General features: G+C 44.2%; 1 protein-coding gene across 4 annotated transcripts in view; it reads right to left on the bottom strand.

Annotated features, from left to right (window-relative positions):
- P2RX5 (purinergic receptor P2X 5) overlaps positions 1 to 18,717 on the bottom strand; it is a 127,338-nt gene that overhangs the window by 51,453 nt on the left and 57,168 nt on the right. For all 4 annotated transcript variants that reach the window (XM_073668028.1, XM_073668024.1, XM_073668025.1 and 1 more), the window contains exon 4: positions 8,625 to 8,700. In XM_073668028.1, the coding sequence (XP_073524129.1) occupies positions 8,625 to 8,700 (76 nt within the window). The remainder of the gene's footprint in view (positions 1 to 8,624; positions 8,701 to 18,717) is intronic.

Below are 18,717 nucleotides of genomic sequence, written 5' to 3'. Positions count from 1 at the left end.
AAAAAGACAATATCAATGCCCCTTGGAAGGGTGGTGGTGGTCCCAGTGGAATAAAAACACAATATCAATGCCCCTTGGAAGAGTGGTGGAGGTCGCAGTGGAATAAAAAGACAATATCAATGCCCCTTGGAACAGTGGTGGAGGTTCTAGTGGAATAAAAAGACAATATCAATGCCCCTTGGAAGAGTGGTGGAGGTCACAGTTGAATAAAAAGACAATATCAATGCCCCTTGGAAGAGAGGTGGAGGTCACAGTAGCTTAACAAGACGGTTTTAATGCCCCTTGGAAGAGACGTGAAGGTCACAGTAGCTTAACAAGACGGTTTTAATGCCCCTTGGAAAAGACGTGGAGTTCAGAGTGGTTTAACAAGACTGTTTTAATGCCCCTTGGAAGAGACGTGGAGGTCCCAGTGGAATAAAAAGACAATATCAATGCCCCTTGGAAGAGTGGTGGAGGTCCCAGTGGAATAAAAAGACAATATCAATGCCCCTTGGAAGAGTGGTGGAGGTTACAGTGGAATAAAAAGACAATATCAATGCCCCTAGGAAGAGACTTCGTGGTCACAGTAGCTTAACAAGACGGCTTTAATGTCCCTTGGAAGAGACGCGGAATTCAAAGTGGTTTAACAAGACAGTTTAATGCCCCTTGGAAGAGACGTGGAGGTCCCAGTGGAATAAAAAGACAATATCAATGCTCCTTGGAACAGTGGTGGAGGTTACAGTGGAATAAAAAGAGAAGATCAATGCCCCTAGGAAGAGTGGTGGAGGTTACAGTGCAATAAAAAGACAATATCAATGCCCCTTGGAAGAGTGGTTGAGGTCGCAGTGGAATAAAAAGACAATATCAATGCCCCTTGGAAGAGACGTGGAGATCAGAGTGGTTTAACAAGATGGTTTTAATGCCCCTTGGAAGAGACGTGAAGGTCCCAGTGGAATAAAAAGACAATATCAATGCCCCTTGGAAAAGTGGTGGAGGTCCCAGTGGAATAAAAAGACAATATCAATGCCCCTTGGAACAGTAGTGGAGGTTACAGTGGAATAAAAAGACAATATCAATGCCCCTAGGAAGAGACGTGGAGGTCACAGTAGCTTAACAAGACGGTTTTAATGCCCCTTGGAAGAGATGCGGAATTCAAAGTGGTTTAACAAGACAGTTTTAATGCCCCTTGGAAGAGACGTGGAGGTCCCAGTGGAATAAAAAGACAATATCAATGCCCCTTGGAAGGGTGGTGGAGGTCCCAGTGGAATAAAAAGACAATATCAATGCCCCTTGGAAAAGTGGTGGAGGTCCCAGTGGAATAAAAAGACAATATCAATGCCCCTTGGAACAGTGGTGGAGGTTACAGTGGAATAAAAAGACAATATCAATGCCCCTTGGAAGAGTGATGGAGGTCGCAGTGGAATAAAAAGACAACATCAATGCCCCTTGGAAGAGAGGTGGAGGTCACAGTAGCTTAACGAGATGGTTTTAATGCCCCTTGGAAGAAACGTGAAGGTCACAGTAGCTTAACAAGACGGTTTTAATGCCCCTTGGAAGAGACGTGGAGTTCAAAGGGGGTTAACAAGACGGTTTTAATGCCCCTTGGAAGAGACGTGGAGGTCCCAGTGGAATAAAAAGACAATATCAATGCCCCTTGGAAGAGAGGTGGAGGTCACAGTAGCTTAACAAGACGGTTTTAATGCCCCTTGGAAGAGACGTGGAGTTTAGAGTGGTTTAACAAGACAGTTTTAATGCCCCTTGGAAGAGACGTGGAGGTCCCAGTGGAATAAAAAGACAATATCAATGCCCATTGGAAGAGTGGTAGATGTCCCAGTGGAATAAAAAGACAATATCAATGCCCCTTGGAAAAGTGGTGGAGGTCCCAGTGGAATAAAAAGACAATATCAGTGCCCCTTGGAACAGTGGTGGAGGTTACAGTGGAATAAAAAGACAATATCAATGCCCCTTGGAAGAGTGGTGGAGGTCGCAGTGGAATAAAAAGACAATATCAATGCCCCTTGGAAGAGAGGTGGAGGTCACAGTAGCTTAACAAGACGGTTTTACTACCCCTTGGAAGAGACGTGGAGGTCACAGTAGCTTAACAAGATGGTTTTAATGCCCCTTGGAAGAGACGTGGAGTTCAGAGAGGTTTAACAAGACAGTTTTAATGCCCCTTGCAAGAGACGTGGAGGTCACAGTAGCTTAACAAGACAGTTTTAATGCCCCTTGGAAGAGACGTGGAGGTTCCAGTGGAATAAAAAGACAATATCAATGCCCCTTGGAAGAGCCGTGGAGGTTACAGTGGAATAAAAAGACAATATCAATGCCCCTTGGAAAAGTGGTGGAGGTCCCAGTGGAATAAAAAGACAATATCAATGCCCCTTGGAAGAGTGGTGGAGGTCCCAGTGGAATAAAAAGACAATATCAATGCCCCTTGGAAGAGTGGTGGAGGTCCCAGTGGAATAAAAAGACAATATCAATTTTCCTTGGAACAGTGGTGGAGGTTACAGTGGAATAAAAAGACAAGATCAATGCCCCTAGGAAGAGTGGTGGAGGTTACAGTGCAATAAAAAGACAATATCAATGCCCCTTGGAAGAGTGGTTGAGGTCGCAGTGGAATAAAAAGACAATATCAATGCCCCTTGGAAGAGACGTGGAGGTCACAGTAGCTTAAAAAAACGGTTTTAATGTCCCTTGGAAGAGACGTGGAGGTCACAGTAGCTTAACAAGATGGTTTTAATGCCCCTTGGAAGAGACGTGGAGTTCAGAGTTGTTTAACAAGACAGTTTTAATGCCCCTTGCAAGAGACGTGGAGGTCACAGTAGCTTAACAAGACAGTTTTAATGCCCCTTGGAAGAGACGTGGAGGTCCCAGTGGAATAAAAAGACAATATCAATGCCCCTTGGAAGAGTGGTGGAGGTCCCAGTGGAATAAAAAGACAATATCAATGTCCCTTGTAACAGTGGTGGAGGTTACAGTGGAATAAAAAGACAATATCAATGCCCCTTGGAAGAGACGTGGAGGTCACAGTAGCTTAAAAAGACGGTTTTAATGTCCCTTGGAAGAGATGTGGAGGTCACAGTAGCTTAACAAGATGGTTTTAATGCCCCTTGGAAGAGACGTGGAGTTCAGAGTGGTTTAACAAGACAGTTTTAATGCCCCTTGCAAGAGACGTGGAGGTCACAGTAGCTTAACAAGACAGTTTTAATGCCCCTTGGAAGAGACGTGGAGGTCCCAGTGGAATAAAAAGACAATATCAATGCCCCTTGGAAGAGTGGTGGAGGTCCCAGTGGAATAAAAAGACAATATCAATGTCCCTTGGAACAGTGCTGGAGGTTACAGTGGAATAAAAAGACAATATCAATGCCCCTTGGAAGAGTGGTGGATGTCGCAGTGGAATAAAAAGATAATATTAGTGCCCGTTGGAAGAGACGTGGGGGTCACAGTAGCTTAGCAAAATGGTTTTCATGCCCCTTGGAAGAGACGTGGAGGTCACAGTAGCTTAACAAGACGGTTTTAATGCCCCTTGGAAGAGACGTGGAGTTCTGAGTGGTTTAACAAGACGGTTTTAATGCCCCTTGGAAGAGTGGTGGAGGTCCCAGTGGAATAAAAAGACAATATCAATGCCCCTTGGAAGAGTGGTGGAGGTCCCAGTGGAATAAAAATACAATATCAATGCCCCTTGGAACAGTGGTGGAGGTCACAGAAGCTTAACAAGATGGTTTTAATGCCCCTTGGAAGAGACGTGGAGGTCACAGTAGCTTAACAAGACGGTTTTAATGCCCCTTGGAAGAGACGTGGAGTTCAGATTGGTTTAACAAGACGGTTTTAATGCCCCTTGGAAGAGACGTGGAGGTCACAGTAGCTTAACAAGATGGTTTTAATGCCCCTTAGAAGAGACGTCCAGTTCAGAGTGGTTTAACAAGACGGTTTTAATGCCCCTTGAAAGAGACGTGGAGGTCACAGTAGCTTAACAAGACGGTTTTAATGCCCCTTACAAGAGCCATGCAGTACAGCATATTAAAAGCATTATTCCCATTATTGGGGAGTGGGTCTCCCATAGTCTTTGCCTATGCCTTCCAAGCAAAAGCTGCCAAAAATGAGGACAGAGGAACTTGCAATGCCCCTTACAAGAGCCATGCAGTACAGCATATTAAAAACATTATTCCCATTATTGGGGAGTGGGTCTCCCATAGTCTTTGCCTATGCCTTCCAAGCAATAGCTGCCAAAAATTAGGACGGAGGAACTTGCAATGCCCCTTACAAGAGCCATGCAGTACAGCATATTAAAAACATTATTCCCATTATTGGGGAGTGGGTCTCCCATAGTCTTTGCCTATGCCTTCCAAGCAAAAGCTGCCAAAAATTAGGACGGAGGAACTTGCAATGCTGGCAACACGGACCACAGTCACCCTGGTGGTATAGTGGTGGTGGAGGCTGAGGATAAGGAGAAGAGCAAAAAACAGCCGAAATGATTAAGCATATACCCATTTGTGGGTGTGAAGCGGTGCATGGGAATACACCTCCTGAAATAACATAGTGGATTTGACTTTATGTTATTCTGCTGTCATTTGGTGGTGATGAGAAGTCTGGCCCAATCCAGCCCTTATTCAATTTGATAAGGGTCAGCTTGTCAGCATTGTCAGTTGACAGGCGAGTGCGCTTATTAGTTATAATTCCCCCAGCGGCACTAAAAACACGCTCCGATAACACGCTAGCGGCAGGGCTGCCAGGACCTCCAAGGCGTACAGAGCGAGTTCATTCCAAGTGTCCAGCTTGGATACCCAATAATTAAAAGGCACAGAGGAATCACGGAGGACGCTGGTACGGTCGGCAAGGTACTCCCTCACCATCTTTTGAAACTTTCCACTCCTTGTGAGAGTAGCCCGTGCCTCAGGGCCTGTAAGCTGGGCGGGTCTCAGAAAACTGTCCCAGAATGTTGACAGTGCTCCCCTGCCTCTGCTGAATTGGAGTTGCGTCTCTCTCGCCTGTACCCTTTGGTTGGGCAATGAACTGTGACCTCTGCCGCTAGCGTGTACAGATGGGATTTTTTTTAACAGTTCTGCAGCAAGGACCTTCTGGTACTGCCCCATTTTTGTAGACCTCTCCACCTCAGGAATAAGAGAGTGAAAGTTCTCCTTGTAGAGGGGGTCTAAAAGTGTCACCAACAAGTAATGACTGTCACCCAACATTTTGACAACGCGAGGGTCACGGTTAAGGCAGCGTAACATAAAGTCAGCCATGCGTGCCAGACTTGTAACGGGCAAGACTTCCGTGTCCTCACCAAGATGACGACTGACTATGCTCTGCTCCTCCTCCTCTCCTCACCCCCCCCTGTCCTCAGGTCACCCACGCTGAACCAACGGTATGACAGTTGTACAGGTACTACTGTCTACAGCGCATGATACCAGCTCCTGTTCTTCCTCCTCCTCCTCCTCTCCCTCATTGTCCCCCAATGCACGTTGGGATGAGATGAGGCTGGGCTGTGTGTAATCGCCCGCTACGGCTTCTTGATCCATCTTATCATACTCTGGCTGCAATGCCTCCTCTTTAATTCTCTGTAGAGAGCATTGCAAAAGACAGACAAGTGGGATGCTGACGCTAATGATGGCGTCATTGCTACTCACCATCTTGGTGGACTTCTCAAAGTTTGTCAGGATGGTACATATGTCAGACATCCAGTTCCACTCCTGAGGTCTTATGTGTGGAGTCTGACATGAATATCGACGGCCTTCTTGCAGCTGGTACTCCACAACTGCTCTCTTCTGCTCACAAATCCTTTCCAACATGTGGAGGGTAGAGTTCCAACGTGTGGGGACATCACACACCAGTCGGTGTGCCGGAAGCTGCAAACGCTGCTGCAACACAGCAAGGGCGGCGGAAGCTGTAGCCGACTTGCGAAAATGAGCTGACAAGCGGCGTACTTTGACGAGCAGATCTGGCAACTCGGGGTACGATTTAAGAAACCGCTGAACCACGAGGTTAAGCACAAAAAAAGTGGATAATACAGAGGTTTGAACAGTGGAACTGCAAAACCACAGTTCTAGTTATCTGGCCTACACCAAACTCTTTTAAATAGATATATTTGTGTCTGAACACTCACAGACACACTCATTTTTTTTTTTTTTTGGGGGGGGGGATACCAAAAGGTTAATAAGACGGGTAATTGTACAGTCTTATTAGAAAAAAAAAAAAAAGAGGATTTAGATGAAAAAAGGATTTTTCCTGGCCCCTGAGACCTGGGGCTAAGTCTAGCAATTTGAAAAGCAGCACACAGGATTGTAATGCAGTGTTTGTTGGTATAACCACTGCGTCTCCTATACAGCCTGCCTGCCTGCCTGATATCTGGGATGGATATTAGTCCTGAGAAGGACTGTATTTTTGATTTTGCAGGCTTTAGAGACCCTACACTACCTATTTTGCAGTATAAATCTCTCCCTAGCTCAGCAGCACTCTCCCAACACCGTCTGATCCGGAGCGACTGTGTCCAAGATGGCGGCGCCCGGTTTTAAGTACTCGAGGTGATGCTGTGCGGCCAACCAATCACTGTAATGCCCACAACCAATCCCTGCATGTAACCCGGAAATGCTCGGTGCTCGCTGAACATCCCGAGTAGTGAGATACTCGGGCGAGTACCGAGCAGTGTCGAGCATGCTCGCTCAACACTACTCCTTACCCATTCCCCCTGTTCATACTGTCTACTCACACATTCCCTTCAGCCCATACTGTCCCCTAACACATTTCCAGCACCCTTGTCTATACTGTCTTCTCACATATTCCACCATCCCCTCTCCTGTACATACTACCTTCTCACTTATTCCACCCCCTCCTGCCCACACTGTCTTTACACATTTTACACCCTCCCCCCCTTTTCCCATACTGTCTCCTCACACATTCCCTCCTGTCCATACTCACATATTCCACCATCCACCCTCCTGCACATACTGTCTTCTCACAAATTCCACCCTCTCCCCTGTCCATATTGTTTTCTCACACATTTCCCCCTGCCCAGACTAGCTCCTCACACATACTTCCCTGCCCATACTGTCTTCTCACACATTTCCAGCCCCCCTCTTGCACATACTGTCTCCTAACACATTCCTAGCCCTTCTGCCCATGGTATCTTCTCACATATTCACCATCCCCCTAATGCCCATACTGTCTCTTGTCATACTCACCTTGATGCCGAATATGTCCTCTGTGGTACAGGAGTGACGTCAACATGTGATTAGCTGACCTGATCACACTGCTGATGTTTCTCTGACCCCAAAGAGCTGGCAATCAGGGCTTCAATAGTACTTGTACCCGAAAGACATGAATACAATTAAATGTTGAGAATCAGCTGTCAGCTTCACCTCTGGTTTAAAGAATGGGTGAATCCCTCTTCAGGGGGTGTAAAAATGCAGGTGCCTGGGAGACACCTTGTACTGATGCAACAGGTGGCGCAATGGCATCCCTGCCAGCTGTGCCTATAGCAAATGTACTGTGTGCCCCCCTAGATACGCTCTGGTGATAGGAACAATGATGCCGGTAGTACGCGACATAACCCTAAGAGCCACTGATTGGCTGCAGTGCCCACGTGTTAACAAATACCAGGAGCATCATTAGAGGGTCAGCCCTGGATTTATGCGGGGAGAGAAGTAATTTCTTTGTTATCTCACAGTATCAGCAGCCATTTTTTACAAAATTTCTACAAGTTGGATAACCTCTTTAACTCCAAGAACCAATTAATGGACATGCACACAACGTCTGTTTCAGGTGGATATTGCCTGGAACCCGCCTAAAAAAGTGCTAATAAACATCAAAAAGAATGATCGATTACATGGCAAAGTATAAATGACTTGCTGAACACATGTTCCGTCCTTCCGAACTTCTCTTAACCGTTTCAATCTTCCAAAAGCAGTGAAGCATCTAAAAGATGTGACCGGATCATTCTACTGTTGACTTCTGTTTTGAAGCTCCTCAGTAATTTATATACATAACTAAAAAAAAAAAAAAGTAGCCGGCAACAATGCCGCCTAGAAAACGACCAAGTAGACGACAACAAGGAGTCTTCAGGAAAAACCACCATTGTTTTCCAGAAGCGTCTTCTGTGGGTACGCCGACATCTATAAGACGTCATGTGCACATACCAATATTTGGCAAAGAAACCATAAAAATCTTAACATGGATTTTAGTTTTACTTTCCATATTTGGTTTAGAACAGATAATTATTTATTTTTAAACAAAGATAAAACAAGTTGTAAAAATAATTTTAAAAATTCAAAATGATCATGTCATGATTTTTTACGTTGATGCATTTGGTAAAAAAAAATATTGGACTCTTTCTCTTTGTCGCTGATGTGAGATGAATATCCAGACTAAATGGTTCTGCTGTGGAATCTCTGGATGGCTTTTCTTTATGTTGTACGTTATTTTCAAAAGTGGGTTTTGTATTTATGATAAATGAATATTCCATTATATATATATGGTATATTATTCTTGGTTAGTTCTGTACATTATTTTGACACATTCTCTGCTTTTCTTGTTCAATTAATAGAAGCAATTTCCTCTACATATTTATGGCTTTTCTGCTCTTAGTAAAGTAATTTGTGCAATGAACAAGAAATGCTGCCAGTACATTAGTAAATGTGGTCACGTTATACCATTGCCAGCAATGACTGGATCACCCTCAGGACAATCGCTGTTCTTTGTACACACTGCATCAGGGATCCCAGGACTCTGGAGGGGAAAATATAAAAACAAAATAGATTTTATTTAAAATTTTTGAGACTTTATTTTTAGTTGTTAAAATAAACAATTTATTAGGATCAACCCTCCTAAGCCGTCTATATGGGCCTGTAGGTCATAGCAAGCTGAATAAAGTGATACCTTGATAGCCGCGATCCGATGTCTTATAGGCTAGAACATTCCTGAGTGGTGTTTATCCCGATAGCTCTCATCCTGTTTGTTTTTTCATTAGATTGTATTATAGGGAAATGTGATTGTGGACTTTCTATCATGTAGTAGAATATTTATGTGTTCTAATTTCACTTAGTGTATAAACCACTGCTGTTCTATTCTTCTGCTAATGAGCAGTTACTGTAATTTATCACGTTTTATGCCTTGACTTGAATGATACAACGTAATGTGATGTCTGGTAATGGAGGAGAGGTGCTTCTAAGGAAATTGCATTTTTTAACCCAAGTTGTAAAGTGCATGCAGAACTATTTTCAACAGCATGATACAAACATACACATATTAAGGCCACGTTCACACGTTCAGTATTTGGTGAGTTTTTTACATCAGTATTTAGAAGCCAAAACCAGGAGTGGGTGATAAATACAGAAGTGGTGACGTGTTTCTATTTTACTTTTCCTCCGATTGTTCCACTCCTGATTTTGGCTTACAAATACTGATGTAAAATACTGACCAAGTACTGAATGTGTGAACCTAGACTAACCCTGTACCTGCAGAATGTGCCATGAGCCTTCAATATACATATATCTACAATATACAGTGAGGAAAATAAAATGCAAATTAATTATGTCGAAATCATACAATGTGATTTTCTGGTTTTTATTTTTAGATTCTGTCTCTCACAGGTGAAGTGTACCTACAATAAAAATTACAGACTTCTCTATTCTTTATAGGAGCGAAAACTTGCAAAATCGGCAGTGTATCAAATACTTATTTTCTCCACTGTACATATTTGGCCTGGCCATTTTTCTTTGACCCTATTCTGGGCAATTATTGAATTTCATACAGTGGCAGTGAAGGCCATGGAGTCTAGGTGACCATGGCTGACCTGGCATGGAATCTATTGAGTGGGCCAAGGCGTGCATTATACTGTATGTTGGTCTATGGGGAGTGCATTATACTGAATGGAGGACTATCGGGTGTTCATTATACTATATGGATGCCTATGGGAAGTGCATTATACTATATAGAGGCCTATGAGGAGTGCATTATACTATATGGAGGGCTATGGGGCACATTATACTATATGGAGGCCTATGGTAAGTGCATTACACTATATAGAGGTCTATGGGAAGTGCATTATATTATATGGTGGCCTATGGGAAGTGCATTATACTGTATGGAGGACTATGTGATGCATTATACTGTATGGAGGCCTATGGGGAACGCATTATACTGTATGGAGGCCTATGCGGAATGCATTATACTATATATAGACCTATGGGGTGTGTATTATACTATATGCAGGCCTATGGGGTATGGATTATACTATATAGAGGCCTGTAGGGAGGTCATAATACTATATGAAGGACTATGGGGTGTGCATTATACTATATGGAGGCCTATAGGGAGGACATTATACTATATGGAGGCCTATGGGGAGTGTGTTATACTATATGGTGGCCTATGGGAAGTGCGTTATACTGTATGGATGACTATGAGATGCATTATACTATATGGAGGCTTATGGGGAGTTCATTATATTGTATGGAGGCCTATGGGGAGTGCATTATACTATATGGTGGCCTACAAGGAGTGCATTATACTATATAGAGACCTATGGGTTGTGCATTATACTATATTATACTATATGGAGGCCTGTAGGGAGTGCATTATACTAAATGAAGGACTATGGGGTGTGCATTATACTATATGGAGGCCTATGGGGAGCACATTATACTATATGGAAGCCTATAGGGAGTGCATTATACTATATGGAGGCCTATGGGGAGTGAATTATACTATATGGAGGCCTATGGGGAGGGCATTATACTATATGGAGGCTTATGGGGAGTGCATTATACTGTATGGAGGCCTATGGGGAGTGCATTATACTATATAGAGGCCTATGGGGAGTGCATTACACTATATGGAGTCCTATGGGGAGTGCATAATACTGTATGGAGGACTATGGGAAATGTGAGAAGTCAAATGTGTCTTTGTTGTATTCTCTGCAGATGAGTCGTGGCTGTAGAAGTTGTCGTGCCAGTCTGGGTCAGATGCAAAACACAGGAAGTGAATGATTCCAGCAGAAAGAACATCAGCTGTAAGTTACTATATATGTCTGTACTGTGATCTCTTATATGTTCTGGAGGACTGGTATCTACCATTATGTCACCATATGGCGGTAGTATCAGTGCTGGTCTTTGTATAGAGATTTTTTTTAATAACAGCACAGTCATCTGCTGAGGTTCTCCTACATCCACTATTAGGGTGCGCCACCATAGTCGTAATCAGGGTTACCTGGTTAGGAGCCCATTCAGAAGTTTCTCCCCTCCGAACCAAAACCCTAGCTACGCCTCTGAATCACTCGTCTGACCCTGGCCTCAGGCCAAGAAGGAGAGTGGTTTAAAATTCTGACAAACTGCTATTTCTGTAGCTCTGAAATGGGCTGTGAGGAAATTGTAAGACTCATTTATGTATGAGAAAAACGGACGTCCTAGTTTCATCAGTCAATTTATTCAGAGTTTCATAAAATTTTCATCAGAGCATCATTCAAGTTTCATCAAAATTTGGATCAAGTTTTGTCAGCTTTTTTCAGATTAGAAAAAAAAGTTTCTCTACCTTCTCCTATGTAGCAATCTGTGAAAAAATGGACAGCATTCAGATGACATCTGAGTACTGTCCGATTTTTCATAGATCCGTAGACTTGCATTGCTTTTTTTAATCCAACACTTGGTGCAATATTGAATATGTCTCCATAATATTGTGAGGCACACGGTTAGAAGTCCTAAGAGAAAATTGTCTGAATGAGCCCTAAGATTGAGACAGGTGGAGGTATGATCCTCTCTGCAACTGAGGCCCCTTGAGAAAAATTGTGGTTAAGTAGTAACATAGTAACATAATAACATAGTTTTTAAGGTTGAAGGAAGACTAAGTCCATCTAGTTCAACCCATAGCCTAACATGTTGATCCAGAGGAAGGCAAAAAAAAAACATGTGGCAAACACTAAGCTCCACATTGGGGAAAAAAATTCCTTCCCGACTCCATACGACAATCAGACTAGTTCCCTGGATCAACGCCCTATCAAGGAATCTAGTATTTATAACCTGTAATATTATACTTTTCAAGAAAGGCATCCAGGCCCTTCTTAAATTTTAATAGTGAATCACTCATTACAACATCATGCGGCAGAGAGCTCCATAGTCTCACTGCTCTTACAGTAAAGAATCCCCGTCTGTGATTATGATTAAACCTTCTTTCCTCCAGACGTAGAAGATGCCCCCTTGTTCCCGTCTCAGGCCTCAGAGTAAAAAGATCAGTTGTAAGGTCTTTGTACTGTCCCCTGATATACTTGTACATAGTAATAAGATCACTAAGCCTTCTTTTTTCCACAGTAAATAACCCCAAGTGTAATAACCTATCTTGGTATTGCAGACCCCCCAGTCCTCTAATAACCTTGGTCGCTCTTCTCTGCACCCGCTCTAGTTCAGCTATGTCTTTCTTATACATCGGAGACCAGAACTGTACACATTATTCTAAGTGTGGTCGCACTAATGACTTGTATAGAGGTAAAATTATGTTCTCCTCATGAGCATCTATGCCTCTTTTAATGCATCCCATTATTTTATTTGCCTTTGCAGCAGCTGCCTGACACTGGCCACTAAACGTGAGCTTGTCGTCCACCAATACACCCAGGTCTTTTTCAGTTACAGTTTTGCCCAGTGTTTTACAATTAAGCATATAATTATACATTTTATTTCCTCTGCCCAAGTGCATTACCTTACATTTATCCCCATTAGGCTGAGTTCACACGATGCGTTTTTCATGCGTTTACGCGGCGTTTTTGCAGTTGCGTAAACGCCGCGGAAACGCATGAAAAACGCATGGTAGAAGGGCAGCAATGTTCCCCAATGGAAATCCGCATGTGCTGTGCCCATGATGCGGATTTTTCCGCAGCGTAAACGCTGCGGTCAAAAATCCGCAGCATGTCAATTAATTTTGCGGAAACGCTGCTCTTTTGCCGCCATTGACTTGCATTAGACCGCATGGAATCCGCATCACTGTATATGTTGATGCGCATTCCATGCGGTCTAATGTGCGGATGGTACCCGGGTGTGGATGAGAGAACTCTCATCCAGACCCAGGTACCATTAAAAAAAAAAGAATAAAATAAAAAATATATATTCTCACCTTCTGACGGCCCGCGCTGCGTCCTGCCGGCTTCCCGCGCACTTCGCGGTTGAATGAAGGACCTTCGCTGACGTCAGAGTCATGTGACGGGTCACGTGACGCTGACGTCGGAAGGTCCTACAGTCTTCACTGCCGGCAGCCGGGACCGATGAAGCAGGACACCGGGGGCCATCAGAGGGTAAAGTATAGATTTATTTTTTATTTTTTGACATCACACACTATATAAATCCATGCCGGTTGCATGGATTTATATAGTGTGAAGTTGACAAGCACTTTCCAAGTGATGCTAAAATCGCTTGGGAAGCGCTTGTCAACCCGCATGCGGAAATGAAAGTGAAGACCGCTTCATTTCCGCATGTCCCTGGCAGGAAACCGCATGTACAATCCGCATGCATTTTTTCCTGCCAGAGAGATGCAGAAACGCTCAGGAAAAAATCCTGAGCATTTCTGCATCGTGTGCACATACCCTTAAAGCTCATTTGCCATTTATCAGCCCAAGCTTCTAGTTTACATAGATCCTCCTGTAATATAAAATTGTCCTCCTCTGTATTGATTACCCTGCAGAGTTTAGTGTCATCTGCAAATATTGAAATATTACTCTGTATGCCCCCTACAAGGTCATTAATAAATATGTTAAAAAGAAGGGGGCCCAATACTGACCCCTGTGGTACCCCACTGTTAACTGAGACCCAGTCTGAGTGTTTTCCATTAATAACCACCCTTTGTTTCCTATCACTGAGCCAATTCTTAACCCACATACATATGTTTTCCCCTATCCCCATTGTTCTCATTTTATGTATCAACCTTTTGTGTGGAACCGTATCAAAAGCTTTTGAAAAGTCCATATACACAACATCCACTGCATTTCCTTGGTCCAGTCCAGAACTTGCCTCCTCATAAAAACTGATCAGATTAGTTTGACAGGAACGGTCCCTCGTAAACCCATGTTGATATTGGGTCATGAGGTTATTCTTCTTCAGATACTCTAGTATAGCATCTCTTAGGAAACCCTCCAGGATTTTACCCACAGTAGAGGTTAAGCTTACCGGCCTATAATTTCCAAGTTCAGTTTTTGTCCCCTTTTTGAATATTGGCACCACATTTGCTATACGCCAGTCCTGTGGTACAGACCCTGTTATTATGGAATCTTTAAAGATTGTAAATAATGGTCTATCTATGACGTTACTTAATTCCTGCAGTACTCGCGGGTGTATCCCATCCGGGCCCGGGGATTTGTCAACTTTAGTGATTTTTAGACGCTGCCGTACTTCCTGCTGGGTTAAGCAAGTGACATTTACTGGAGAATTTTTGTTATCACTAATCATGTGTTCTGTCATGCGATTTTCTTGTGTAAATACGGTTGAAAAAAAATCATTTAGCATATTGGCTTTTTCCTCATCCTCATCCACCATTTCACCCAGAATATTTTGGGGTTATTTTTAGTTTCTCTGGCAATGATTCTCTCTGCCTCAATCTTTGCTGCCTTGATTTGTTTTTTACATAATTTATTTAATTTTCTATATTTATTTAATGCCTCATCACTACCTACTTGCTTTAGTTCTCTAAATGCTTTCTTTTTGTCACTTATTGCGCCCCTTACAGCTCTATTTAGCCATAGTGGTTTCCTCCTATTTCTAGCATATCTATTCCCAAGGGGTATATATTGTGCACAGGTCCTATTCAGGATGTTAATAAATGTCTCCCATTTGCTTTGTGTAGCTTTATGTCTCAGGATATCGTCCCAGTTTATTGCACTAAAATCATCTCTTAACCGTTGGAAATTTGCCTTCCTGAAGTTTAGTGTCCTTGTAACCCCTCTACTACACATCTTATTAAAGGTTACATGAAAACGTATTATTTTGTGATCACTATTACCTAAGTGACCCCCAACTCGTATATTTGATATGCGGTCTGGCCTATTGGTTAATATTAGGTCTAGCAGTGCCCCCCTTCTTGTTGGGTCCTGAACCAGCTGTGAAAGGTAATTGTCTCTCATATTAGTCAAAAAACCTATTTCCTTTGCTTGAACTACATGTTTCTGTCCCCCAATGTATTTCAGGGTAGTTGAAGTCTCCCATAATAATGACTTCTCCTTGAGTCGCTGCTTCATCTATTTGCTTTACGAGGATATTCTCCGCTACTTCCATTATTTTTGGAGACTTATAACAAACCCCTATCAGTAATTTATTATTTTTTCCCCCTCCCCTTATCTCCACCCACAGGGACTCTACATTTTCATTAGATCCACATATATCCTCCCGCAAGACAGGTTTTAAGGATGATTTTACATATAAACACCCCCCCCCCTCGCTTGTTTGTACGGTCACTTCTGAACAGACTATAGCCCTGTAAATTAACTGCCCAGTCATGGCTCTCCTCCAGCCATGTCTCAGATATCCCTACCATGTCATAATTATTTTCCAACAAAATTAATTCTAATTCCTCCATTTTGTTGGTGAGGCTTCTGGCATTAGTGTACATGCATTTTATGTATCTCTCTGTACCTCTATTCCTTCTTACTTTATTGACTGTTCTAACCCCACCCCCAGTTTCTTTATTTGTGCCCAGGTCACTATCTGCACTATCTTCCCCACCTATAAAATGAATACCCTCCCCCCCAATCCCTAGTTTAAACACTCCTCCAACCTTCTAGCCATTTTCTCCCCCAGCACAGCTGCACCCTCCCCATTAAGGTCCCTAGCGTAGAGTCTGTAGCCAACTGAGAAGTCGGCCAAGTACTCCAGGAACCCAAATCCCTCCTTCCTACACCAGTTCTTGAGTCACTTATTTATCTCCCTAATCTCCCTTTACCTCTCTGGCGTGGCACGTGGTACCGGTAGTATTTCAGAGAATACCACCTTGGAGGTCCTTGCTTTCAGCTTGCAGCCTAATTCCCTGAAATCATCTTTAAGGACCTTCCACCTACCTCTAACTTTGTCATTTGTGCCAATGTGCACCATGACCGCTGGGTCCTCACCAGCCCCTCCCAGTAATCTGTAACCCGATCTGCGATGTGCCGGACTCGAGCGCCAGGTAGGCAGCACTCTGTTCGACGATCCCTGTCTTTGTGACAGATTGCCCTATCTGTTCCCCTAATAATTGAGTCCCCCACTACCAGCACCTGCCTGGCCTGCCCTACTCTCCTATTTCCCTCTTTACTGGAGCTGACACTCCTCCGGCTTTCAGGGGACATGCCTTGCTACAGTAGTGCTACCCTTGTACCGTCACTCCCCTCATCTGCCAACTTTGCAAACTTATTGGGGTGTGCAAGATCAGGACTAGCCTCCCTGGCATTCTTCCCTCTACCACCCCTTCTGTCACCCAACTAGCGATCTCACTGTCCTGCAGCTCCCGACTACCACCCTCCCCCACATCTACCCCAGTGAGCTGCTGCTCAGTGAGCAGCAGACTCCTTTCCATGTTGTCAATGGATCTCAGTGTTGCCAGCTGCTCATTTAGATCCAGTATCTGGGCTTCCAAACGCACAACGTGCACACATCTCGCGCAGCAGTAAGCAACCTCGACCGGCTGTTCAAGGAATACATACATGTGGCAAGATATACACTGGATAGCATTGTCAATAATGGAGCTCATTTCCTAATGGGGATTGCAATATACAGAATGTTAAGTAAAAAGTAAAGTAAAGAATTAATGAAATACAGTCAGCAATTCAGTCCAAAGTCCTCCCTTCCAAACTCCCTGAATCCAAGTCACTGAAAAACAAGTCACACACTTACTTTCGTTCGCACTTACGCTCCGGACACACGCAGCTCGTTCACACTCGCAAACTAAGAGATTTAAAGAGTTTTTTTTTTTTTTTCTTCCCTTTTCCAGCAATGCACCCTTCACCTCAATGCACTTCCCAAAAAAAAAGTGACCCCTTTAAACTCTTCCCTCCCATAGCGAGTTTCATTTTTACTCTGTTTTTATCCCCTTTTCTTTTCTTTCATCTGAGAAAATCAGTCCGATTATGCTAAACACACTCTGTTCAGACTTTGATCAGAGATTGATCACAGTGTGATCCGATTTTCTCGGATGTTGAGAAAAATAAAAAATAGTTTCTTCATATTCTCCATTCAATCTGTGAAAATCAGATCGCACTCGAATGACATCCGAGCATTCCATCTAAATGGCGCTGTCAGTGCTTGACAAGTGATTAACAGCAGCAATCTGATTTTAGCTCCGGCCATGGCTGTTAGTGACCGATGCTCGCTATGTAACACAGTCGGCAACTACCATGTGTGGAGAGAGCTCAGCTCCTTAGCTCCTTCCACACTCTCGGAGCCCGACACGGAAGAACAGTTATGTCCAATTTTCACTAAGGGGATGTGATAATCTACTCTAAAAGCAAGGCTTTTAGGTGATGATAGTCCAAGATTGTGCAGTCCAGTAAAGCATGTCTCAGTCCAGTAGCTGGGTTCTCATGTGGAACTGAGGAGATCCCTGTAGACCAATAGATTGATATGGTGAGGTCTACTTACCCTGTAAACCTTGGGTGAGATCCGATAGTAAAGTTCCAATGATATTAAGCAAACATATAAGGGTGTACCCCATCCCTGTTTCCCTTGAACTGTGCACCTTGTCTATTGAGCTTTCCACAGGCAGCTGTTAAACAGTCAGGACTAGGTCCTTCTCTGCAATGTCTATTTTGAGGCCTGTTGGCATATAGCAACGTAAGACACTAGAGTTAGGGACCATCCAGATTGGGTATACCTTGCTGTGGTGAGATGGCTTTTACGCTTATTTGATCAAAAACATGTCAACTAAGGACCCTAAGCTTCTACATGTATTACTACTATTCAGGGTCGGACTGGGCTGGCGGGGTACTGGGAATTTCCCCGGTGGGCCCCGCCCCCTGCTGCAGAGGAGAGGGGGGAGAAGAGAACGAAAAAAAAAAACCCTGCGGTTTTAAGGGGCACGGGCCCTTTAAAAGCGCAGGCACAGTGTATGAAGGGACGCGTGCATGCAGCGTTCATTACCTGAACCTCCGCGGCGCATGTCCCAGTGAAGCAACTGAAGCTGACGTCATCGTCATGCGCCTGCTATGAAGGAGGCGCGCAACTCTGCCACCGGAGAAGGAGAACACCGCACAGGAGCACAGGAAGGTAAGAGGTATCTTTGTGAGTGTGTGTGTATATGTATATGAGTGGATGCAGAATGGGATGAGGGCCTGGCTGGACACACAAGGAGGGCCCTGGCTGGACACACAAGGAGGGCCTGGCTGGACACACAAGGGGGAACCCTGGATGGACATACAGGGGGGAACCCTGGCTGGACACACAAGGGGGAACCTTGGCTGGACACACAAGGGGGGGGCCCCGGATGGACACAAGGGGGAACCCTGGCTGGACACACAAGGGGGGGTCTGGCTGCACACACAAGGGGAGTGGGGGCTGGATGGACACATAAGGGGGGGCTGGATGGACACATAAAGGGGAAGCCTGGATGGACACATAAGGGGGGGGCTGGATGGACACATAAAGGGGGCTGGCTGGACACACAAGGGGGAAACCTGGCTGAAAACACAAGGGGGGGCCCAGATGGACACACAAGGGGGGGCCCGGATGGACACACAAGGGGGGTGGCGGCTGGACACATTAGGGGGGGCTGGCTGGACATATAAGAGGGAAGCCTGGCCGGACACAT

The sequence above is a fragment of the Phyllobates terribilis genome, unplaced genomic scaffold, assembly GCF_046119375.1.
Source record: "Phyllobates terribilis strain yellow unplaced genomic scaffold, ASM4611937v1 Scaffold_2__4_contigs__length_985480577, whole genome shotgun sequence".
Taxonomy (NCBI): Eukaryota; Metazoa; Chordata; class Amphibia; order Anura; family Dendrobatidae; genus Phyllobates; species Phyllobates terribilis.
This window is presented reverse-complemented; position numbering and strand designations above follow the sequence as displayed.